Source organism: Anguilla rostrata, chromosome 16 (genome assembly GCF_018555375.3).
Source record: "Anguilla rostrata isolate EN2019 chromosome 16, ASM1855537v3, whole genome shotgun sequence".
In the NCBI taxonomy this organism is placed as follows: Eukaryota; Metazoa; Chordata; class Actinopteri; order Anguilliformes; family Anguillidae; genus Anguilla; species Anguilla rostrata.
In genome coordinates this window covers 18318888-18344675 of record NC_057948.1, presented here as the reverse complement: position 1 = coordinate 18344675, position 25788 = coordinate 18318888, and the positions used below count along the sequence as shown (strand labels likewise).

Sequence of the window (25788 nt, the reverse complement as noted above, 5' to 3'; positions counted from 1 at the left end):
AGCGTGACATAGCACGTGATTGAACGAATCACGTGTCAATTGAAAGTCATGAAAAAAGGAAATGAAGACTGGGGTGAAACATTTGGCAAATTAAGTTAGCTAACGTTTTATGTCAGTTAACATTAATTACACACTTCTTGCTAAATGCAGATAGTTAGATTTGATCTCTGAAGGAAAACAGGAAAGCAAGACAGGATAAAAATGCGTGGCTGCTAGCAGTATAGCTAAGTACTGAGCGAGCTGTTGATTACACTACGCTAATGTTGGATTTAACTTTCTGTCCTATATCTATTTAACTAATCTGAATGTGGCATGGAATACTAATCGGGTAACCTGCATTTTCAGTTAGCTACCACATTGTTGTAACATCAGGCAGTAAACTGACATGTTAAAATGCCTGCCGAATCTGACACTGGTGGCCACAATGCTCTGGAGGTTGAACTCCTCCCTAACAACGAGTTTTGTAAAAATATTAACGACATAGTGAAGATTAAAATGGCTAAAAGTTGTCCTTTGCTGTGCTGCTTAAATGGCAACGGCACGTTGACCGTGGCGGACGTTTCAGAGATCTCTGCCTCCGGAAGAACGATTGACGGCTCGTACCAAGAGTAAGTACTTTATCTTGGAATAACTATGCATCGGATAATGTATGCATAGTTAATGCAACTACATTTTCACAGTGTTCAAAACGTGCGTCTGGTATTGTTACTTTTCACATTTTATGGTATATCGATATGTAAATTATATTCGATTTCGGTTCCAGCAATATGATCTGTAAGGCTATAGCAGTAACTTCACATTTAACGCAGTTGTCATTTGTAAATGAATATGCACTCATTCAGACTTGCTTTTTTGCAGGAAATATTACAATGGCTCTTGTCATGAATGAGAAATGTGTAATTAGAATTAAACGTTTGTCTACTTTCATGAAAAAAAGGGATCTTGGCCAATACTGACACCGCCATTCTGGCTGCTAGCTTTTCAGAAGTGGCCTGAATTAGTCCATGTGATTTAAACAGTCAGACATTGGGAGGCGAGACCGACATTTTATACCGTTGCATCTATGCTTATACACACTTGTCTTTTTATTTGCCATTCTGTCTGAGAGTAATGAAAGGGCGTATGTTTTGCAGCTTTGCGTGGGAGGAAGTAACTGTGCATAATTCCCTGCGAGGGAGTCCCAGGCTGCTTACAGTCGGGTCTGAAAGTCAACTTTGTGTTTATGAAATGGGGACAGAAGCTCTGGCCTTGAGCTCTCCGCCCTGCACAGCAGAGAGCTTTCTGGTGAAGGTGCAGCAGAAGGAGCTGGGTGAGTGTGTGGGTATTCTGTCAGTGCAACCACTTTGCAGCAGGCCTCAAAAGGTCGCTGGGGGTTCTTCGCTAAACTATGGAAGGCAATGGGTTGTTCAGCCTGAATCTGTAAATCAGCCTGGCTAGCTATTTGAGATTTATTTGATGTGCCCTAGGTACCTCCAGCCAAACACTATCAATTGTTTTATTGTCCAGTAAAACGTTCATACTGTAGGTCCATCTCAACATCTTTGTGTAAAAACGACACATAACATCTTTCAGGAGTGTTCATTTTTCACTATCATTGTGTTTGGATCCATATAATCTTCATGACCCTTTCCATTAGGATTGTACTATTCCTATAACCAACTCAATCTGTTGCATGAAGGGGTTAATGAAATTAGTGGGATTTGACTGAGGGTCCTGTGCTGCTTGTGTTTTTCAGGAGTGTCCGAGTTGGCTTCCTTGAGGCTGCTGTCCTTCACAGATGGCAAGTGCTTTGTTCTTCTCAACACCTGCATTCTGGTGCAGCTGCAATGGGAGGAGGGGCCCTCTGAGCCAGAGATCTTGTCCTGCTGTGGCCTTGATCTCCCCCCTGATGACCTGGACAAAGCTGCCGATTACCAGACCTGCATGGGCACACTCCTCGTGTTGGCCAGCACCGGACACATCTGTATCCTTGGCAAAATAGGCATAGGTCAGAAAAAATGGCTTGCCTTAAAACAGATCCCTTGTATGCTCCAGGTGTTTGTTATTGGTGTGTGCACCAGTACAGGGTAAGTATAAGGGATGCAGGGCATGCACTTCATGAGCTTTAGCCTTCCACTTTATTCAAAACACAGACTACTGAATAAAAAAAGCAGAATTGTGCATGCATTCAGTTAATTATATTCAGGTGACATTTTTAGGTTTTTCACATATTGAATTTAGGATGAGATTGAGCTGAACCATTTTGGATTAGTCATGAATATTAGTAATTAGAATTTTTGATTTTGATGGAAAGTATAATTGCACTTTGACATTGATGTATTGTGAAAAATAATCATGTGTTTAGTGTTTTTTTTTGCCAAGGACAGTATTGTGCACCAGTTCCTAAAGTAGCTTTTAAAATAAAAAAAGAAAAAGAGATATGAGGATAATAAAAATAAAATGTAAAAATTATACAGTGGCTAAAACTAGTATGAATCAGTTGGCCATTTTAGTTGCACAAGGTAATGCTGGTTAAAGAATCACAGCTAATTGTTCATTTGGTGTCTTTCCAGCCAGCGTTTCGCAGTTGTGTGTCTTTAACGCTGCTGCCTCAGATGTCTTTGACAGCGCTGATGGGAAGCAGCTTGCAGGCGTGGACCTCTGCCCTCTGGCTTCTGACCAGTTGGCTGGGCTGAGTGGGGATGACATCACAGCAGCCCTGCCAGCCTTCTGCCTCTTCCAGGTGTCCCAGGACCTCAGCACTGCTGTGGCTGCAACCTCCTCCAACTCTGCACTCGCTGTCAATCTGAACGAGTATTTCAGGTAACTGAACCATATAAAAATGAATTAGACTTAAAGAACTGATGGCAGAACTGTATGTACAGTATGTGTGTATGTACGTATGTATGCGTGCAAGCAGAACTGTATTCTGTACTTCCTATTGTTCTCTGTCTCTTTCCGAGTGGTAAGTGTATATGGTAATAACTTTGAGGTGAAGCACTGATAATTACACAGAGAGAAGCCCAGAGTGGCCATTATAGGGTATTGAGTCAGACCTTCTCCCATGTTTGTGCCTCTTGCAGGAGGAACCCTGAGCATCTGCTCTGCCGTGTGGCCCCGACACGCCCTCCTCTCCAGCCCGACACACCTGCTGACCAGGATGGGCTCTCTAGTGCAGAACACAGCCGGGCTGTCCTGGGCACCTCCTTCCATTCGGACCGGTGAGACTCTCAGCATGCTTGGGTTTAAACTTCTGGCTTGAACATTTACGTGCTTACAAAGGACATGATGGATGTGTCTTGTTCCAGTATGTTGAATAATTCATAAGAATTGAGTTTCTTTTTAACCTGAAGACTGCGTTTTGTTTGTAGTTCCTGGGAAGCTCAGTTGTCGTCAATGTACAACAAGGCCCGAGCTCCGCTGCTGCCTGACCCGGAAACGGCGGCCCCCTGGTTCCGCAACTTCCCTCACCTGGAGTGCCAGCGGGGCGTGGCCGGTGTGAACCCCTCCCAGGGGGCGGCTGCGCTGGGAGGGGCGTCGGTGGCGTTTGAGGTGCCGGTGGGGGCGGTCCCGGCCATGCTGTCCGTCTCCAGTTTCTCCGTGGTGCTGACCTTCCTGTCTCCTGGGAACGGCAAGGCGGTGGTGGCCTTCTGGGACCTGCAGAGCCAGACTGTCACCTACCACCGTCCCTCCACACCCTGCGCGCCCGTCCAGCGCTGTGCCAACGAGCAGCTCAGTCTGCTTCTCAAAGGTACGTCGTCACAGGCGTTTGTGTAAAAACAAAACAAGAAAAAAGTGATGACAGTAACGTATGCCACCAATGACAGTTGAGTAAGATTCCTCCTGAGAGTGTGCACACCTCACACAGTAAAGGCACGTGCGCGTGCGTCAGTGGAATGTCTGTTTCTCCGTTTCAGAGAGCGGCCTGTCTCTGCTCCTCTTCGCCGCGTCCCAGGAGGAGCTGCTCAACAGGCTGATGGTGTTCGGCAGCGCCGGCACGGTGGACTCCCTCTGCCACCTCAATGACTGGGGCCGCTGCTCCATCCCCATCCACGCCCTGGAGGTAGGGGGCGCTCTTCCCTCAGCCGGATCAAAGTCGCAGTCACATTCAAAGGAAAATGAAAAATAAAATCAGAAAAAATGTGGACAGAGACCGAGCACATTGAGTACGTGTATTTGTTGCGTTTGTTACAGGCCGGGCTCAGAAACCATCAACTGGATACTGTCGACTTCTTTCTGAAGAGCAAAGAGAATATTCTCCATCCATACAGCCTACCTGAGCAGTCTGTTACCATCACAACCCAGACGCAGTTAAAGAGTAAGCAGTCTCTGAATTCAGTGCCTCTGTTCTAGGGCCATACTGTGCCACTTATGGAAAGGTTCCCCCCTAAAGCACCCTGGGCCCTATAACTTTGATACTATTAGTCTGAGCCCAGTCTGCCATTAGCTGACTATGACGTAGTGGTACAGTGGGTTCAAGATGAGCAGCACTAACTTCTCACCTGGCAAGTTCTGGTTACCAGTTGGTATCTGTAGGGGAACCTGTAGCCCTCCTGCTGTACTGTGTAACCTGCAGTTTGGAAAACCATCACTGGCTCACTCTCACTGATTGTACCGGCTAAATGCTTTGCTGCAGTACTGTGTACCTGGTTGAGGCTGGGATAGAGGTGAGATAACTTATAGTCCATTTGGCAAAATCGTTAAAGTATTCAATTTCAATGAACACTTTGCTCATGGGTACAAAGGAGCAAATACTTTGTGTTTCTAAGATTCAAATTCTGAAATAGTTGCCAAATGTTTAAAGAATTTTTGAGTTCCAGATAGCTACATATGTCATAGCTGTTGATCTCCAGATGGCTACATATTAGTGTGTACTTCTTCTCTTCAGAAAACAGTGCTGGGTGTCTGTTATTCTTGGCACATTTGAGCAAGGCAGCAATGGCTATTCTGCCTATCTAATTTCACGGCAAATCCACAGAGGTCATGTAGTCGAACACTATCCGTTACAGAACATTGGCTCGTAAATTGCTTGAATCATATTCGATTTATTTATGGATTATTTCTGACAGGCAGTCCTTCTCAGGGTTGTTAGAGATGGATTTATTTTTTCTTCCTCATTGTAATGTCATGTTACTCATTATTTTAGGTGCAGTGAGTTACATTGTCCAAAATAAGTGAGAACATTTTGATTCAATGCTTGAGATTTTGAGGCTGTAATACATATGTAGTTATACCAAGCAACTGTTATATTGCATTATGAAGGCTACATGAATACAATAAGTGTGTTAAATTAATATTTATAAGCAAGTAGTTTTCTCTGCGCAGTCTGATTTTCCCATTTGTCATATTTAACAAGTTGTTCTGTGCTGACCGCATTTTATATGATAAACCCAGCACCCTGCTTATGAGTTATGGTTTTAATTACTGATGCTGATAACACACATACATTGAACTGTCCAGCAGTACATATGCAATCATGAAAAGACAGATTGTCATATCGCCATAATACCCTAATTCAGTTGTCAGCAAACCAGCAGAGCATTGCCTTTTAATCAGATTGCCTGCTGGACTGTAGAACCCATTTATAAAAGCTGTCATATACAGATAAGGGTCTCCCACAGTGAGTCCTCCCACGCTTATGGGTGTCCAATGGCGTTATAACTCTTCTTTGATTGGTTTATGGGCAGCATCTTAAATGTAGGAGTGTTTCACGAGACTCCCTTGATATGCATATATATCGCATATATCCCCATGGGGTCACATCCTTTTTTTCTGACTTTGCCAACCCCCCCCCCCTCCAGATGTGCGGGACCTTTGTCCGGCCCTCGATTTGCTGAGTGCCGCCATCAGAGACACCCACGCAGAGACCCAGAGCAAGCAGTTCTCCGAGCAGCTGCTCAACATCACCCTGACCTTCCTCAACACCCAGGTCAAGAAGATCCTGTCCAACACAGAGGGTAACGTGTCACATACAAATGGTTACACACAATACATTTTTCCCTGGTTGTGTTTTTCATGCCGGTGTTCTGTCAGAGTGATGACATCATCTCTCCCGTGTGATGAGCTGTCTGTCTGTCCTGCCTGTCATGGTCGCCCACAGATCTGGATGACAGCCTGCAGGAGTGCATGGACATTCTGGGCAAGTATATCTTTGACCTGCGAGCATTCATGAAGAGATTCCCTTGGGGGCGGACTGTGACTGATGCCCCGCCTCCTGGCCCTGCCTCCCCGCTCGGGCCTGACGTCTGCCGAGAGGAAGGCTGGATCCACCTCTCAACTGAAGTAAAAATGCACGCCTCTGCAGATGAGCACAAACACACAATGCACAGGAACACACAGGTTTGCACAAACACACACTATGCACAGGAACACACAGGTTTGCACAAACACACACAATGCACAGGAACACACGGGTTTGCACAAACACACACAATGCACAGGAACACTTGGGTTTGCACAAACACACTATGCACAGGAACACACAGGTTTGCACAAACACACTATGCACAGGAACACACAGGTTTGCACAAACACACACAATGCACAGGAACACACGGGTTTGCACAAACACACACAATGCACAGGAACACACGGGTTTGCACAAACACACAATGCACAGGAACACACAGGTTTGCACAAACACACACAATGCACAGGAACACTTGGGTTTGCACAAACACACACAATGCATAGGAACACTCGGGTTTGCACAAACACACACAATGCACAGGAACACTCGGGTTTGCACAAACACACACAATGCACAGGAACACTCGGGTTTGCACAAACACACACAATGCACAGGAACACACAGGTTTGCACAAACACACACAATGCACAGGAACACACGGGTTTGCACTGGGGCACTTTTGTACATTCATGCATGCACACGTGTGGGGTTGCACACAGACTTGCATGCAGTTGCACGCGCAAACACTGGTGTACACAGGCATGCACACACGTATGCATGCACACACAAGCGCACACGCACACTCGAGGATGACATTTGATCAGAATTATGGCTGGGCCCACAGGATTCCTTTGCATCAGGAATTAATTGGAAGTTTTTCTGGGGACAGGACAGTCCCTGACTGCAGCTCCACCAGAACTGACAGCACAGTAAATAAGCCGGAAGGAGCAGGAGTGTATTTTTCTTATAGTGTATAATGGCATGATGTTATATACAGTAAAATAGGCTCCGTTGCATTTTGCTCCACTATACCCCCACACGGTTGGTGTGTTTTTTATAACAATCATTAGCCACTCATCTTTGAGTAAGAAAACTGCTTGCTGAATTTAAAAAAAAGTAACACACCATGTCCTGGTTGCTGCAACAACAAACAAAAAAACATTGAACTATGGAAAAAGAGAATCAGCACAAATTCAGTAGTCCTTTTACTTTGAAAACCCACAGGTTATGTTTCTTGCAAGGTTTTTGTTAAATTCTGCTCTCAGCATAAACATTTTCAGTGTTGAAGTTACTCACATAAACAAAGCATATCTCTATACATCTGTAAAAACATAATTCCTGAAAATCTTCCAAAGATACAATACTTGTACTGTTTGTGTTCTCCATGGATGGTTTGGAACAGGAAATATTTTTTGATATAAAAGGACAGCGCAGGATTGAAAATACGTTTTTGGCAGTATTAGGATGGAATCATTTAGAAAAAACTGGCCACACGTGGGCGTGCACACATGCAAAATGAGCCTGTTTGGACCCTCAGATGGGGTCCTTGAGGCTGTTGGAGGTATAATGTTCATTTTGGAGAGCAGCTCGAGCGCGGTCCCTTCATTATGCTTTATTACGCAGAGCGCTGGCGTGGAGGCCCAGATGTGCGTGTTCCTCAGCGAGCGTAATCCCTTTGATCTGCTCCTCGCCGGCCCATTTCCGCTCCCAGAGTGCTCCTCTAGCGTTCACGCTGCTTTTGCTCTTGATTGGCTCATTAACTCAATTTGAACCTTCTAAATTTTTGATTGAAGAAGCAAAGCTGTGTCTCCATGGCAATGAAGCAGAAGCGGAGAATCGGCTGCAGTTATGGGGGTGGGTGGAAAATGGAGCGGTCGCTTGGTGATAGCATTAATGTGGACGTTCTTTCTTGTGGACGTGTGCTTTCTCAGGAGGTGATTGAACGCGCCGTGATGACCAATGAGATCGCGCGTGCCCAGGCCCACCTGCGGAGCGTCCAGAGCCCGGAGCAGGGGCTGGGGGAGCTGCGGCGGGCGGGGCTGCTGCTGGCCTTCCGCTGCCTGACCCGCAGGGACCTGCGCCAGGCCACCGCCCTGCTCAGGAACATGGTGAGGGTCCCGAGCCCAGGGGGGCTTCGCTCTTTCTGCTTCAGAGCGCTGGGTCTGGGTGCAGGTGACATGTTGAGCGTACGGTGAGGGGGACGAGAGCCAGACCCTGGGCCCTATAGCCCGAATGTCACAGAGTCTTGGCCAATAGCTTCTCCCAAAGGAGGCGTACCATCTCATACCCTCATGGTAATAGCTACTGCCAGCAGGACCTGTATGTCTTCTTTCATCAGGACTAACTCAAATGTCATACTGAGTTTTGTCTCTTCTTTTGCTTGTGTAATATGATGCGTTACTGCAGTTAAAACGGAATGTTGTTTCAAAAGATAATGAAACCGTAAAGAAAGCCAGGCTGGGGGGGCCAGCAGCTGGGTTCAATTCAGGCTTTCATTGGTCATGTTCTCACCTCCCTGTGTTATTCAGCAACGTTTCTGGGCTTAATGTCTCGACTGCTAATGAAGTGTCCCTAATAGGCTGTATATCTGCCTCATTAACAGTGATCCATTTGATTGCAGGGCTTCAATGTGAAGAAGCAGTTGCACAGCATATGCCTCTATACTGATGACAGCGACCTGCGGGACTTTGTGGTGAGTGTCTGAGTAGAGCCGCTAACAAAGGCTTATTCTATCTGTGCCAAGCCAAGGTATCAGAGGTACTGCTTACAACATTTATATCACTCCTGACTGCTTAGCACTGATCCAGAGGAATATGGGCTTGCCATTTTTTTTTTTTTTTTAGAGTTTGTGGAAGGTTGTGGTGTGTGCCATTAAAGTTGTGGCTTGTGTTTGTCTGCAAAGGTGGAGGAATTATCAAAGCAGAACTACTTACCAGAGGAGGAGGTAAAGATGGTGGAGTTCATCAAACGTGTTGGGCGATTGTGTTCAGAGCCAGCGACGCGGTGCGGAAGCTCTCTCAGCGGGAGGAGGTGAGAGCTCCGTTTCTGGTCCTTCTGTTTCCCTTGCTCTGCTATCATTTGTATTCCAGCCTGGCATCACTGTGCGTGAATCCCCATGAAGGAACTGTGGGCTGAATGTAAAGAAAGGCACTTCAAATGTGCTTCAATCTATCTATCTTTCTTTCTGTCTATCTTTCTATCTGTCTTTCTGTTTGTCTGTCTGTCTGTCTCTCTACCATCTGTTTACCTGTTTATCGTCTATCGTGTGTCTGGCTGTGTGGCAGTCTCTCTCTGCTCTCTCTCTGTAGTATGTAGTCTCTCTGACTGTAGACGTGTCCTCTCTGTGTCAGAGTCCTGCAGATGCAGCAGTCTGACCCGCGCTGTGAGAGTCTGCTGGAGTCGCTGCTGAGTGAGGCGGAGCCGCCATCCCCGCCGGCTCTCTGGAGCTCCGTCAGGCTGGACTGGGTCAGGCACTGGGACCGCAACACCCAGGCCACCATCCTGCTGTCCCGGCTGCAGGACCCGGGCAAGTCCCCCGCCCCTGCTCTCCTGGTCACGGGCTCAGTTACACTTTATTAGGCGCCATAGGCTAAAATTAACATGTGCAAATTTATACAGAGTAGTGAAGTATAGGGGCTCTTGATGAAAAGCCACAATCCAGTGCCTATTACCCACAGTCCCATGGGGCTGCACATATGGCCGCAGGATAGCACATATAGTCAGGGTTTCCATCTGCAGGTTCTCCTTCTCATTCAGGGACATTTCCTCTGGTTAACTGGGCGCCTGCATTAGTTGCAGTGTTAAGAGCGCAGCTCAGCTGGTCTGTTTTACAGTGTTCAGGAAGCAGCAGCTGTTCTGCACATGCTTGTGTGCACGCTCACACGTTTGAGGGAGAATACTGTAGCAATGGGCACATGTCTAAAATGATGTCTGTGGGACATTCAAATGGGGGAGAAAATGAGCATATATTTTCATGGCCCCTCACTGCACATTATGTAGTGAGTTATGTACTGACATAATGGCTGTGTGTCTGTACGTGAAACAGAGCTGAACTCGTGCGACCCTGCAGTCCTGTGGCTGTACCTCACCTCCCTGCACGACCAGGCGCGGATCACCCGCTGGATCGAAAGCCTGCCCCCCCAGGACACCGACCCCACCGCCCCCTCTCTGTGGCCGGCCCTGGCCACGGCCGTCGTCAACGACAACACTGCGTGCAGCAGCCATGCGAGAAACCAGATCCTGGACATGCTGGCCAGGTGAGCGAGGCTTCCGGGGCCCCCTGCCCCCCACAGGGCAGCTCAGGACCTTACCCACACCGCCCCCCACAGGGCAACTAACGACCTTACCCACACCGACCCCACAGGGCAACTAACGACCTTACCCACACCGACCCCACAGAGCAGCTCTGGACCTTACCTACACCACCCCCACAGGGCAGCTCAGGACCTTACCCACACCGACCCCCACAGGGCAGCTCAGGACATTACCCACACCTCCCCCCACAGGGCAGCTGACGACATTACCACACCGCCCCCCACAGGGCAACTAACGACCTTACCCACACCGCCCCCCACAGGGCAGCTCAGGACTTTACCCACACCGACCCCCACAGGGCAACTAACGACCTTACCCACACCGACCCCCACAGGGCAACTAACGACCTTACCCACACCGCCCCCCACAGGGCAGCTGACGACATTACCCACACCTCCCCCCACAGGGCAGCTCAGGACCTTACCCACACCTCCCCCCACAGGGCAGCTCAGGACATTACCCACACCGCAGCTCAGGACCTTACCCACACCTCCCCCACAGGGCACTCAGGACATTACCCACACTTCCCCCACAGGGCAGCTCAGGACATTACCCACACTGCCCCCCACAGGGCAGCTCAGGACCTTACCCACACCGCCCCCACAGGGCAGCTCAGGACCTTACCCACACCTCCCCCACAGGGCAGCTCAGGACCTTACCCACACCGCCCCCCACAGGGCAGCTCAGGACATTACCCACACCTCCCCCCACAGGGCAGCTCAGGACCTTACCCACACCTCCCCCCACAGGGCAGCTCAGGACCTTACCCACACCTCCCCCCACAGGGCAGCTCAGGACATTACCCACACCTCCCCCCACAGGGCAGCTCAGGACATTACCCACACCGTCCCCTGACACCCTGCTTCCTCCCTCACAGGAAGGGGGTGTTCGTGGAGGCGGAGCTGTCCGACTTCGAGCAGCTGCTGTGGAGGCTGAGCCAGGCGGGGGGGGTGATGCAGGCCGCCGTGCCCGTCCCTCACTTCCGCTCGCCTCAGGGCCAAGACTTCCACACCTGCTTCATCCAGCACTGCCTGGAGCAGGAGCTCCGATACCTGCTCCACGCCTACCTGCGGCACTACCAGTAAGCAGCCCTCCGCGGTGGCTGTGTGTGCGGCTCACCAGCTGTGAACCACAGGAGTGAACACTCACTGAAGGAGGCACTGTGGAGTGATGCGCTCCCTCAGTTTGATTAATGTCGTACGTCTAAAATACGGCGGTACTTTGAATAATAGCTTCAGAACACTTATTCAAGGGTGCCATTTATTTAAAGTAGTTAGATAAATGTGTTGTGTGTGTGTGTGTGTGTGTGTGTGTGTGCACGTGTGTGTAAAATATTATATTTTATTTACCAAAAAATGTTTTTGTTTCTTTCTTTCAGGCTGACACCCAGAAATTGCCCAGCTCTGGCTGACAGAAGCTTGTATGAAAGCCACCCCTGGTTTGAGATGCTTGTCAGGATACAGGAGATTACCAGAAACCTGTCAGGTGCCTATGGGAGGAGGGGGCGTGTAGTATGCCTGTTGGAAATGCTTTCTAAAAAAGCCTCTATATGGCTGTATCTGTGTGTGGAAGCCCTTCCTGTGTGTCACACGCGTGTGGAAGCCCTTCCTGCGTGATACTGAAATGGCGGCTCTGTTGTCTGCAGACCCTGAGCTGGTTTTCCAGGCCAGCCTGACCAACGCCCAGATCCTGACTCCGGGCAGTCAGGCCAGCATCAGCAGCATGCTGCTGGAGGGCCACAGCCTGCTCGCCCTCTCCACCATCATGTTTGCCCCGGGGGGCATCGACCAGGTGAGCGCTGCCCTTGGGGAATGCATCACAGCACCGGGGGATTGTGGGTAGGACAGAGCACAGCGAGCGCCACAGTGTAGCAGCACTTTCGCTTTGTATTCCTGTGGTGTGTGGATGCTGTGTCGTGTTAAAATGGATCTAGTGAGTTCAAAGCAAGTGTTTGGCAATATGAACGTTTGTAAAATGCAGTTCAGTTTATTTTATTTTTTCATTCACACTTTTAAAATACATAAAGGGCATATGTGAACCAAACTACTAATTAGTGGGAAAGCAATTTTATAACTGTTTTCTTTGATATACAGCATTTTCAGACAGGAACCCTTTCCCCCTGACAAGCTCCCTTGGGCTGGTGGCAGAAAATGAGCTTCAGAATCATTTTAACTCATGTAGAGTGTGGCAGTCACTGCAGATCTGGTCTCATTCCAAATCAGACCACATTGGTTTTAAAATGTGTTGTTTTATTTGTGGTGACAGATGGCTCTAATGAGTGTATACCGTGGGGAGTGCTCAGAAGTTGCGATTTCTGTTCAGTTCTATTTTTAAAAATGACAGCTTCATCCAACTTGAAGTGCTCACTTGTCCTGTAATTTTGAAAAAAATAGTAAGTCGTACAGTAAAATTGAAGTCCTGCTGTGGTAAATTTAGTAGGAGTGCTGCCATTTTCAGTGCCATGAGTATAATTAAGAAATGGCTCATCTTTCCCTGCCCCAGCAGTTGAACTCGTTGCCGTGCGCTGTGAGTGAATGGTGGTGCTGTACTGCGGAGGTGCTTCTCACCCAGACGGGGGGGTCTCTCCGCAGGTGGTGAGTCAGAGGCGTGGAGAGGGCGACCCGCAGTGGAGAGTGGACCTCCAGCTTCTGAAGATGGCCTTGAGCCCGTACCCCAAGCTGAAGTCGGCCCTGTTCCCCCAGAGTTCACCTCGCGGCACCCCTCCCCCCGACACCACGATCTACCACCTCATGCAGGTACTCCGCTCTCACACAATGGGAGATGGGGAGGAGGAGGGCAGATTGAAGCTGGAAGCAAAGGCTGGCCTGGAGCCGTAAAGTCTGAATGACCTGGAACTGTGGGAAGCAAAATAAGTTCAGAAAAATGATTGTACCTCAGGCCAGCTTCTAGCAGTGTACAGCACATTGCTAGAAATGGGGACAGCATTAAACCACATGAAACTAATGGTGACCACTGAATTAGAAAAGCTTATGCACTGCCTGCCCAGGGTAGCCTCTGTGCAACTAATCTGGTTATGGAAATTATAATGCAATTATAATGGCTGGCTTTGAGATGAAATGCTGAATGTGATCCTCAAGCATGACCGTCTTTGTTGTACGATAGACAGTGACGGGTCTAATGAAGACCGGTGTGTTCTGGAGTTAGGGATATCTCTGCCCTGCCATGTCTGCCAGGGCATGTACCAGGGTACCACACAATAGGTGAAGAGATAAATAAAATAGCCTGAGCTCCAAAATGGCATGATATGTGTTTGACAGCATGCAGGGCCACCACCCATTTTGTGACTCATGAAACCTCGCTCTCCCATCGTTAGTTCATCGAGTCTTTTCCCCAGTTCATTGAATTCAGTGCAGGCAACATAAATGTAAAGAATCGATGTGCTGAGCATTAACCTTCCATTAACTCCATGTTTATGCATGAAATGAAGTTCCAACCAACAGCCTATTGTTTGTTACAGAAGAAAAGATTCACATTGTGTTGGGTGTAGATGGAATGCTCATCGAGACCCTGAACTCTTGCTGAATATTTCTGCTGCTAAGGACTTCCCTCTTTCTTATTTTCTGTTTCAGTCTTTGCATCCTCTGGATCCTTCCAGGTTGTTTGGTTGGCAGTCAGCCAACACATTAGGCCCCACTGGTATGTCCTTATACTCAGACCCTCGTAAGTCGATTACAGGGCAGGGGTCATAGGCCCTTTATTCAGCTACTCGCTTATAAAACTCCTGACGATTTATACTTTTATTAAGGGGGAAAATAAGTAGTGTGTTTTTTTGTGTTGGTCCCTTTATGTCCTATAAACTGTGCTGGTGAAGTGGGAGGTGTCCGTAATGCTAAAGGTTCTTCTCCTAACCTCGTCCCCCCTCCCCTCCGAAGACCCATCGGCAGAGCTGCCTCATTTCTCCAGCCCTCACCTGGTCAGCAAGTACGCCCTGGTGGAGAGCCTGGACTTCCTGTACTACCTCCGCCACGGACGGCCCTCCTTCGCCTTCGGGACCTTTCTGGTGCAGCAGCTGGCGACCTCCAACAGCCTGGCCTCGCAGTGAGTCTGCCTGTCCCTCTGTCCTTTCTCCTCTTTTCCTCTTTCCCCTCAATCACACACCACCGGAACTCCACTGAAGCCTGCTTCACTGTTTATTCCCAATTTATTCAGACAGAACACTTCACTAAGTAACGGCCTGAAGGAAAAATAATGTCTCAAGGACTGTCATTTCCTTCATAATCACGGGTGCTGCTTTCTGCTTATTGACAAATTGCGGCCGGAGGTGCCCATCAAGTGTCATTTTGAGCTCCCTGTCATGACAACGCCAGCTTGTGTTTACTGGACACGTGGGTGTGAGTCATCCATTCTGAGCTGTCAGCAGAGGGACGTTTCCTACTTTGTCACCTATAAATGTGGGAGGCCAAACTGATTCTGAAACTGAATCTCTCGTCTGGTAATTGTAAATTCTCTTTTGTCTGAGGATCTAGTCACTAACTTGGCTGCCTCAGAGGGCTAATGTGTTCCCACAACCCTCAAAATGGGGAGTTACTCATGTACTGTGAATCCTCAAATCATGTGAACCAAATTCTGTGTAATATGAATATTCTCAAGTTATGAATACTCACAAGGACAGAACTTCCACCTTGATCACACGCCTTCATAAGGTCCATCAAATATTTCACGTTCTTAAAACTTGATGGTAGAACACAGAGCTGAAAATCCTATTGGTCTTTAGCAGCAGTCACCAACCACATCCTATAGAGCTTCAGGGTATAGAATCTACGTACGAACACACCCAAATCCTTGAGGAGGTGCAGGGTTTGTGAAATCTCACTCGCATCCATAGTACCAAATGTTTATTTGTATTTTATGCAAGTACTACAGGGGATATGCGGTCATGTTAGTAAAGTGAGTTTGAGTTTGACTTTGCCCCCGTGTCCCCGCCCCTCAGGCTGCGGCGGGCCGCGGAGCAGGCCTACAGCCTGGGCCTCCTGCACTTCAGCACCCCGTCCGTGGCGGTCGCCTGCGTCTGCTTCTGCGAGCTCCTGGGGGCCAGCAGCCTGAAGCTGCGGGTGGACCTCAATGCCCTGGCCCTCATCCTCAAGCACTGGAGCCAGAGTGCAGAGGAGGACCAGCAGGCCTCCCTGAGGGACGCTCTAGGTAAGGGTTACAGAGGCGGGGGTGCACTGCGTGTGGGTGCTGAGCACAGCCCTGAAACACAGAATCCTGCGTATCTGGTTCCTTCTGTGCTGCCCCCTGCGCCTGAACCTTGTTTTTCCAACCGTAACCACCCGGCTGCATTAATGAACCAAAACGGCAGCGAAGTAAATGGCCTTGGAGCGTCTTCAAAACAAATAAATAAATGTACTACCCACACATAATTATGTTCATGAAACATCAAGTGAGTTTTTTTTTTTTTTTTAAATAATTAATGGCTTTGGCCTGTTTCCCTCCTCTGGAAGTCTCCCCTGTGAAAAGGACTTTTAATCTGCTCTTGCAGCTGATAAGGGCAGTAAGCTTGTGGAGGCGGAGAGGCGGACAGCGGAGGAGTTGCTGGTTCATTTGGAGGATGCTGTGAAGGACGCTGTGGAGAAGAAGGGCATTGGCAGGTAGGGGAGGAGGCATTCCACCGGTCAGTGAAGTGCTCCTGCCTTCAGGGGTGAGCTTTACAGCGGGAAGTAAAGCTCGCGCCTGTGCCCTGTCCCCGCAGGTCCTCCTACGAGGCGGGAAAGGAGTGGGCGTTGGCGGTACAGTTCTGTCAGCTCCACGACCTGCCCCTGAGCACGGTGTACCCGCGCGACTGCGCTGCCGACGCCCAGTGGCTGCACTTCCTGCTCTTCATCCAGCTGCACAGCTACCCCCCGCAGCAGGTCAGGCTTACTGCAGAGAGCTTCTTTGAATGGACCCAGGCAACATTTCACTCTCTCTATATAACTGGCTCCTACAAATCTCCCTCTGCTCTGCAGCAAGCGTGGGTGTTGTGTTTCTTGCATCCTGGCCATGTTTGACGGGTGGCTTTCCTGGTGTGCATGATGTGATTTTATTGGGAATGTGCAGTCCCTGTGACCAAGGGATCATTTTTGGCAAAAGTGGTTCTGGTTGTTTGCTGGGTAGCTGTGGGCGTGGTGACTGGGGCACTGTTGAGCAGGTGCGGTCCCTGGTGATTGACTGACTGGGGCTGTGTTACACAGGTGCGGTCCCTGGTGATTGACTGTGACTGGGGCTCTGTTCCGCAGGTGCGGTCCCTGGTTTCCCATTTCAGCCCCACACTGCAGGCCCACCTCTCGCTGGCCTTCCAGCATCTCCAGCTGCGGTCTCAGTGGGAGCAGGAAGGGGGCCCAGGCTGGCAGCAGACTCTGCCCAGCGAGGAGGCCTCAGACCCCCCCAGGGACCTCTTCCAGGTGCTGCTGCGGAGCCAGGGCCAGACCAGCGCCTGGAGGTACCTGCTGGCTGAAGCCATGGACCAGCGCTGCCCCACCCTCACCGTGCTGGCCGCTTGCCACCAGGTAAGGAGGACATGGGGACAGGAAACGGACCCCTCAGAATATCAGAAACCCACTCAACTGGGTTGTTTGATGTCTCAGTCCAGTACTTCACAGTGTTGAAAATAAATTTTGTTCTCTGTGACAAAGTGAAAGCACTCTGCAAATAATTGTTTAGTGATTATTTATCTTTTTTTTTTTTTTCATTTTTTGAAGGTTTTCCAACCCCAATAATTTCCTGGCAAATTCCATTCATAGTGGATGCATAACTGTAGTAACTATGGTAACCACAGTTTACTATGTATAGCTGGACACTAAAGGGAGAAAGCATTTTTTTGCAGACTAGCATAGCAGAAACATTCTATATCTCGCTACCTTTAAAAGGGAACACATTAAAAATAGGACATAGTAATATTGGGGATGCTCAGTACAAACACCTACAATAACAACAGCAGATTGTTAGCCTGTTGTAAAAATATATCTTCACTGCTTGTGGTGTTTGTGGTCTATATGCAGTGGTTTTATGTTCTTGCGCATGAGCATTATACATAGTATTTATCATTTCTTTTGAATTTTCAGGATGCCGAACTGCTCCAGTGCCTGTGCGTGTGGGTGCTAACATCTGTGGATGATGTCACCGCTGAGGAAGCCTCCGCCCACATCGGCGAGAGCCTGAGACAGCATGATTGGAACCTCCACGACCTGTCAATCATCTGGAAGACCCTGCTAAAGAAACGCAAAATCAGGCCCCTGATAAGAGGATTCCAGTTATTTCAAAGGGTAGCTTTTGTCTTTATTTAAGGAACATAACTGAGGAGTTCAGAAAGCAAATATAGGAAAATCGCACAAAATAGACATAAAGCATGTTTTATTTTCCTCGTTTTGTTGCCAGTGGCGTAGCGTTTGAGTCCTCAGAGAGTGTGCTGAAAGCCTCATCTTGCTCTCTTTCTGGCAGGACTGCCCTCTGATCCACATGTTGCAAATGTACGAGTTGTGCTACGACTGCAAGAACTACCCAGAAGCCAAGAAGAAATTGGAGGCGTTCCAGAAGTGTTTGCTGAATGTAAGAACCTCACGTCTCGTCACATTGCCTCGGTTTTACAAGAGGCCTCAAACAGGAAAATGTACTTTCTTCTAAATTTACGAGACCTCCGGCTGCACCAGATTTTATGACGGGACCTCTTACACAATCGAATAGCCTTTTGTGTTATAGGGGCCAATGTATATTAAGGATATGGTAGGTTGGCTGATAATTTAAGATTTATGTCCAGCTTGATGGCCTTTGATTAAAAATGTCCAAATGTGGAAAGTCTGGGATGTTTGTTACAGGAAGGGAATAGAATCAATAGCAGTCCTTTGTCAGTTTTATGAAAGTGACCTTGTCGCTGTAAGAGGAGGTGCCATCAGGATGAATTTGGTTCCTCTCGTGCAAGGACAGCTGGATTTATTGCCGGTGTCACTCTGTAGAGGCCAGGGCTTCCGCCTGAGAGCACTGGCATTAAGTCCGGTGGCCATTTTTCTCTTTGCAGTGCACCCTCTCCAGATCAGACGCACTACATTACAGTCACCTGCCATTCCGCTAGATTTCAGCCAATGGGCTGCAATTCCTCCGCTTTCTTTGTGCGCACTTTTCCCCACTCTCTGTGCTCTCAATTTTGATTTGTCCACAGATTCTATAGAAAGCATCAAGTGGTCTGCTCTTGTGTTCGTTCTGTCCAGTTAGGAGTCTCCAGTGCTGCACTACAGTGTGTGAATATTCCCAAAAAGGCGTGTCCAAGGAAAGAGCTTCCGGAGATGTCATGAATAGCCATAACATTAATTCTGTTGGAGTGTTTCAGATTTAGTTGGGAAATGGAGGTTTTAGTGTTTAGAACACAGAGCTGAATGTCTGGTGAGTGCAGAGTTGGTCGTTCGACCAATAGAAACTGCGTTTACCGGTGAAAGCTTAGGGTGCGGAGCTGCTGTTTTTGCTTGTGGTGTGTTGTGGCGTGTCATGGCTGCCCTGGCTGTATCTGAGCGCCCGCCCCTTCCTTTCTGCTTGGCCCAGCTGAAGAGCAGCAGCACCCAGTCTCCGGGGGGCATCCCGGTGCAGTGGGCGGAGTCCCAGGCCTCGGTCCTGCTGCTCGGCGTGCTGCAGCAGTGCGCCACGCAGTACGAGCTGCGTAAGCTGCTGCAGCTGCTGGCAGACGTGGAGCACCTACTCAAGTCCAATGGTGAGAGAAACTCCATTTCCCAGAGACCCCAGTTTCAGCTGAGCCGTTTGAGTCGCACACCTCCGCTGCTTTCAGCTCTTCAGAATGAAAATACACAAACAGAAATCTCATCTATGCCCTGCGGGGAAAAAAGGAAAACCTGCCTGTAAGAAGCCCATTAAAAGAACCGTCACTCATTAATGTTGACAGATCAATCATTTTCTTAAATTATTTGTGTAGTTATAAATATGTAATGGTAATGATGAAAAAATTATCTGTGTAAGTGGAAAGGTATTGCATGACAAGAATAAAGCGATAAAGACTAGCGTGGAAACGGATTTCGCAGCCTGCTGACCGCAGACAGAGACCTCGCGGGCAGAGCCCCCCTTGGTGATTCGTTTCGCACGACGCAGTCTGTCGCTGTTGCGCGGGGCGCTGGCCGGGATCCTGGAGTGACCTCTGTTCCCTGCACAGGTCCCGATTTTAAGAAGCTGAGCCAACTGAGCCAGATACTGCAGGACACCCCAGTGCCCCTGAGCCACTGCCTCCTGGAGAGCAGTTCCACCGAGGTCCTGCAGGGGGAGTGCCTGAGCATGCTGGAGCAGCTGCAGGAGACTGGCCTCTTTGCCCAAGCCAGGCAGGTGGCAGAGTTAGCGGGCCTGCCCATTGATGGAGTGGTGATTAATGAGGTGAGTTCCTGGTCTCTAACATGGCAGATCTTGCATTTACTTTTCTTAAAAAATAGTATTTTTGCCTGCTGTACAGCCCACATCAAGCCTGTCCAGTTGGTTTTCTATTCACAAAACGTGTTGTAAAAGAAAAAATATATAGAGGTGAAGTCACTATGCTTGTGAATGAGAAGTCTTTTTCAAAATCCTGACATCCCGTGGTCAAATTTTCAAAACATTCACACTTTTCCAACCTGGTCTATTCTCTGAATATATCATGGTTTGGCTTTCTCAGTGTTCGCTCTTAGTGGACTTAATGCTTTGATTGGCTGTGAGGTCACTGGCTCGCCCGCTGGTGCTGCATGCTCATTGGCGATGGAGTTAACCACATGGCTGTGCCTGTTCTCTCGTCGTGCGCTCAGCTCCTGCAGGACCTGCGCAGCCTGAAAGCCAAGCGGCAGTGGGAGAGGAAGGAGGCGCGAGTGGCCTTCTGGAGGAGGTGCCACGAGCAGTTCCGGAGCAACGGGATGGGCGGGGAGGCCGCGTCCCAGTTCTTCCTGTCCCAGGCCCAGCAGTCGGAGCCCGCCCCCCACAGCCCCGCCGCCACGGAGCTCCTGTGCGTCCAGGAGAAGTGCCTCCTGCTGGCCATGGCGGGACACTGGCTGTCCCAGCTTAGCCCCGCCCCCCTGGCCCAGCTGCAGGACATGGAGAAGAGGGTGTGGCTGTGCCGGGTGCGCCAGAAGGTCCTCCTCTCCGCCATGGAGAAGGAGAGCCTGTTCGCCCTCCCCGTCATGGCGGCAGGGGACAACTCCTTTGAGGAGGCCATCAAGGAGTTCTCCTTCACCAAGACAGCGGCACTCGACAGCCCCGCCCACATGAGCCTGGAGGCCCCGCCCCCGGGCGAGGCGGAGGGGGCCGGCGGCGGCGCGGGGGCGGACCCGGCCGAGGAGCGGGCCCTGACCACGCTGGTGGGGCAGCTGCTGGACGAGGGCTGCATCAATGAGGCCAGCCGCGTGTGCCGCTACTTCTCGCTGCGCCACCGCGACCTGACGCTGGTGCTGTACTGCCGCACCCTGGCGGCCGGCGAGGTGGGCGTGGCCCAGCTGCAGGCCGAGCTGCAGGGCGTTCTGAGCGCTGCCAGCTCTCCGGACTCAGAGGGGCTCATAAAGAGGAGCTTTCCCAGCTGTGAGTACAGAGCTCTGTAAATAACCCTCATAACACTCTCAAACACGCTGAAGGGTTCATACTGGCTGTCACTCCGCTGGCTCTTTCAGTCGCTGCCTCAGACTTATTCTGCACTGGTCAGAGATTTAAGATGGCGGTAAGTATTCCAAAATGGGCCCCGAGGACATTCATCCGGCCCTGCCAAGCCCACACCGTGTCATTTACCCTCGGCTGCCCTACAGACTGCGCCACACAGCTCGCCCGACCCTGAACGCCTTTTAAACTGCCCTGTGTGTACACCCTCTTTTTCTTCATAGAAAGAACAGGAAATGTTGGAACAGACTTCCTTTTTCTTGTCTAATGCGATGTGTCTTTCACAGCGTCTAGTTTTGGCAGTCTCTCCTCCTTCGTGGTAGTGTCCCACCCAGAGGACGAAGTGGTCACCCAGCTGCAGATGCTGACAGACGAGTGTCACCATGGAAAGAGCTACTGCAAACAGGTCCTGAGCCTGTACGAGCTCTCTAAGGTACCTACACCATCTCTTAACAGCACCTTAACAGTGATTTTCCTATAAAGTTTTTCAGTACGTCTACCTTTATACACATTATGCCTTTAGAAAGTATGCCCATGGATCAAAAACCTCATTGAACTCAATACCATAAGGGATTTGATTTGGGTTCACAGAGCTGATCCTGAAGCACATATTTTCTTGGGTACAGGAATCATTTTCTCTAGTGCTGTCGATGGGCTGCAGTGCTGGTGATATAACCTGCCACACACACTTTATGTGCTCTTCACTTTGGAGGAATAGCTTTTTGAAGGAGTCTAAAATGAACCCCCCCTCCCTCCCTCCCTCCCTCTGATTTGTGTGTCAAACGAACGTCCAGGAGCTGAAGTGCGCCTACACAGAGATCTCTGCAGAGGAGCCGCAGACCGTGCTGTGCAAGGTGCTCCTGTCCCAGCAGCCTGACCGCTACAAGAAGGCCCAGGCCTTCATCGCCGTCCAGAACCTGCGGCCGGAGGCCGTGGCTGAGATCGTCTCCAAGGCCGTGGTGCAGGGTCTGCTGGCCGACGCCCAGGACAAAGAGCCTGGTGAGGCGGGGAGAGTCATTACAGAAAGTTTTAAACCCACATTACAACTGCAAACACTCGCCTCTGCATGTTGCTTTCTGGTGGTGTACTAGGGGGCGCTGTTGCCCTCTGACCTGAGAAACCCGTTGTAGTGATGGGGATGCTGTGCCTGAGGATGTTCCGTGTTTCTGACTGGTTATCCTGTCATTGCTAATCCAAATTAAGTTGAATCTTGCTAATGTCTTGCAGTTAAGAATTAGAAGGGTGCTTTATCGTTTAGACAGGCTGGTGCAGTGTCACACACACAGTGATAACAGAAATGCAATGCATTACAAAAAATGTAATTTGTTCCTCGATCCCTGCTGGAACAGCCTCTGGGAATGAAGACAGATGGTGTGCAGTGAGCAAGCGGAGAGCTGCGAGATGGCGTTCCTCCCGCGTTTTGCTGTCGTAAAGGTTTCAGATCTGCTTTAGTGAGTGTCAGCAGCAGTGTGGTGTCTGTCTCCAGCAGGGAAGCAGATCTACTGTCCCTCAGATGGGAGGGAGGCCTTCCTGCAGCTGGCCAAGCTCTGCGGGGATCCCAACCTCGTCGGCACCAACCTGCTGGACAACATCTCCGGAATTCCCCTCGGGGAGCTGGGCTGCAGTAAATATTATTATTATTATTATTATTATTATTATTATTATTATTATTACAGTCAGTCAGTTCAGGTAATGTATCTTACTGAAGAGTACGATTGTAGTGCCACACTTTGGATCTGGACCTGCAGTCTCTGAGTTACAGAGCCAATGCTGCCACACTGCTGATCAGCTCAGAAGATGACATGACATGGTGACAGAACGAAGTCGAGGCCGAGGCCAGCTGGCACCTTGCCTCATTCCCTGGGCTCCATTAGAGAGATTGTGTCTGCTTTTTTAAAGGCATTTTTATTTTACTGCTTTTACTCGGTTCTTGCTACTAAGTACATCTGGTCCCCCTTTCTTTACAAGAACCGTCCCCTGGAGCTGTTGAATAAAGGGTTTTAATGTAATGTCTTAACTGCTGGTCCTCTCCTGACCTCTGCAGCTGTGGAGCTGTTGATTCTGGCCCACGACTGCTTCAGCCTCACCTGCAACATGGAGGGCATCATGCGTGTCCTGCAGGCCGCCCGTCACCTCAGCCACACCCACCTGGCCCACAGCGAGCGCTACGGGCTGCTGGTAAGCCCCTTACGGCGCTGCGCACGTCCAGAATCGGCACGGTAACGAGCGTGCACGTTCACGTGCACTCTTTCTGCCCCCACAGGTGCGACTCCTCACGGGCATCGGCAGGTACAACGAAATGACCTACATCTTCGACCTGCTGAGCCAGAACCACCGCTTCGAGATGCTGCTGAGGAAGAAGGTGGAGTCGGTAAGAGGGCGTCCTCACCTGACAGGCTCGGTTTCCATGAACTGTTATTATTTTTAAAGTTAAGACTCCTGATCAACCTATCTACTGATGCACACTACAACTTGCGTTTTGGTGACCATTGACTTCCACAGGACAAAGAGGTCTTTCAACATATATTACAACCCACTTCCCATCCAAAGAGCGCCTTCTGTGCCAACACTCACTCAATGAATACCCCAAAGGCAGCAATCCTATCTGTACCAAATTATACCAGCTTGTCACAGGGTGTGTCTTTGTCTGTGTCTGCGTGTGCGTGCGCATGCGTGTGTTGGTGTGCGTGTGCATGCGTGTGCGTGCGTGTGTCTGAATGTTCCAGAACACCAGACTGAAGACGGCCTTACTGGACTACATAAAGCGCTGCCTGCCAGGAGACAGCGAGAAGCACAACATGGTGGCGCTGTGCTTCAGCATGTGCCGCGAGATCGGGGAGAACCATGAGGGCGCGGCCCGCACCCAGCTCAAGCTGATCCAGTCCCAGGCCTGGGGTAAGGGACCGACCCCGGAGGGGGGGGGGGGGGGGTGGACATGGCGCCCCAAACTGGCATCCAAAAGTGATAATGATTAGCAAAGTAACAGATGCATCCTTCCAGTTCAGTCTTAATGTCTGTCTTGGGGATTAAGTGTATTAAGTACTAAAAAAAATGCTTCTTGAGTTGTTTCACCGTGATCTTAAAATTTGATGAAATGTTTGTCAAAGTTTTTAGCAAACAGCCGTCTTGGGTATTAAAAGAAAGTTTGCTTTCTATTGTGTGAGTATTAAGTAGTCTTAACCATATTCCGTCACCCTTGGTGTAGATTTTTGAGCAGTTTTTGATTCTATTTTGAGTTTCAAATGGTTTTGAAAAGACTCTGTGGCTGTGACTTCAATCCGCTTCTTTCCTTTGTTGTTTTTTCTTTTTTTTTGCTGCTGCAGCAGTGACACCAGAACTCAGAAACGCGTTGACAAAGGTCCTCACGCTGCTGAAAGATGCTGCGGAGAGCTATTCTAAGGTACCATTACTACTTCAGATTTCTGCCTCCCAGAGAGTTTGTTGATGGGGCGTTTGTTCCTTGGCTGTGGGCGTGTGGACGGGGCCTTTAAGGTGTGTGTGGGGGTGTGCCGCCCCCTCTCCGCAGGACTCGTGCGTGCGCCAGGCCGTGCGCTGCGTGAAGCTGGCCAAGCTGGTCACCCTGCAGCTCCACTTCCTCAACCACGGGCTGGGCCAGCGTGTCATCAACCTGAGCCCCGCCGAGCTCCTGGACGCCGTGGTGGCCCTCCCCCGCTGCTACCAGGTACCGGTCTGAGCGCAGGCCTGGGGCGGAGGCTGGGGCGGGGGGGGGCGGGGGCGGGGGCCGGAGGAGGTGCAGCGGTGTGTATTTTAATCCTCTGTGCTGTTATCCAAAGGCATTCATCATCGCGGAGGCCTATGATTACACACCTGACTGGGCAGAGGTGCTCTACCAGAAAGTCCTCCTTAAAGGAGATTTTGCCTACCTGGAGGAGTTCAAGCACCACAGGCAGCTGCAACCCAGCCTGTTTGAGGAAATATCCAAAAAGTACGTAATAAATGTATTTATAGCGTGTCGTACACAAAGCTCAGAGAGAGATGTGAAAGGAAATGGGCCGGTTATGTCTCCTGCCTCACTGTTTTTGTTTAGGCACCACTTAGCGCCTCTGCATCCATGCCTGATAGCTTCATCAGTGAGTGACTGAGCCATGTTAACCCCCCCCCCGTTCCTTCTGCAGATTTGCACTTTCAAAGCCCCCCACCAGTGCCAGCCAGAATCTGAAGAAGCTTCTGAAGCACTGTGAGGATGTCTACACCTACTACAAGCTGGCCTATGATCACGAGTTCTTTGACATTGCCAACATGCTTCTCCAGGACTCAAAAACTAGCAGTTACTTGAAAGACAAACTCGCCAGCTGATGTTATGTGGAACAAACTGAGTGCCACTGGATGTCTTGTTGTGTATAAAGTGTATAAACTTCCTTCTCTAACATTTAAAAAAAATAATAATTTTTGATGAAGAATTTTGTCAAATTATTTGTATTTTCAACTCATTGATACAAAACCTTAAACCTCTGGAAGAATATGTTTAAGATGTATTCTTTCTGAGTCTGTCAGTTACATATAAATAATCTATCTTTATTATGTGCATAAATTAAAAACAAGGCTATAGGCATGCCACGCTTCTATCCGATTTCTTTCATAGCTAACCTGATCTTATCTTGTGGTGATTGCTGCACATTCAGACAAATACATTTTTAGGTCTGAGTGTTTCTTGGAGTTATTTTACGCCACCATAAATATACAAA

General features: G+C 49.4%; 1 protein-coding gene across 2 annotated transcripts; it reads left to right on the top strand.

Annotated features, from left to right (window-relative positions):
• Positions 1 to 13: 13 nt before the first annotated feature.
• Positions 14 to 25655, top strand: spg11 (SPG11 vesicle trafficking associated, spatacsin). Of its 2 annotated transcripts, none has more exons than XM_064313916.1 (40): positions 14 to 608; positions 1134 to 1309; positions 1736 to 1963; positions 2595 to 2802; positions 3063 to 3200; positions 3351 to 3730; positions 3897 to 4042; positions 4174 to 4297; positions 5781 to 5936; positions 6080 to 6261; positions 8101 to 8277; positions 8790 to 8861; positions 9072 to 9199; positions 9520 to 9695; positions 10215 to 10425; positions 11361 to 11564; positions 11862 to 11968; positions 12129 to 12274; positions 13075 to 13239; positions 14074 to 14140; positions 14377 to 14542; positions 15435 to 15643; positions 15984 to 16092; positions 16194 to 16353; positions 16720 to 16989; positions 17545 to 17745; positions 17921 to 18028; positions 19013 to 19178; positions 19632 to 19846; positions 20248 to 21010; positions 21370 to 21515; positions 21877 to 22081; positions 22572 to 22706; positions 23127 to 23260; positions 23346 to 23453; positions 23809 to 23977; positions 24406 to 24482; positions 24609 to 24764; positions 24877 to 25028; positions 25219 to 25655. In XM_064313916.1, the coding sequence occupies exons 1-40, from the start codon at positions 394 to 396 to the stop codon at positions 25397 to 25399; spliced, it is 7236 nt and encodes a 2411-aa protein (XP_064169986.1). In that variant the 5' UTR covers positions 14 to 393; the 3' UTR covers positions 25400 to 25655. The 2 variants fall into 2 exon arrangements, with proteins under 2 accessions (XP_064169986.1, XP_064169985.1); XM_064313915.1 differs by having other exon boundaries at positions 22569 to 22706.
• The last annotated feature ends 133 nt before the right edge of the window (positions 25656 to 25788 follow it).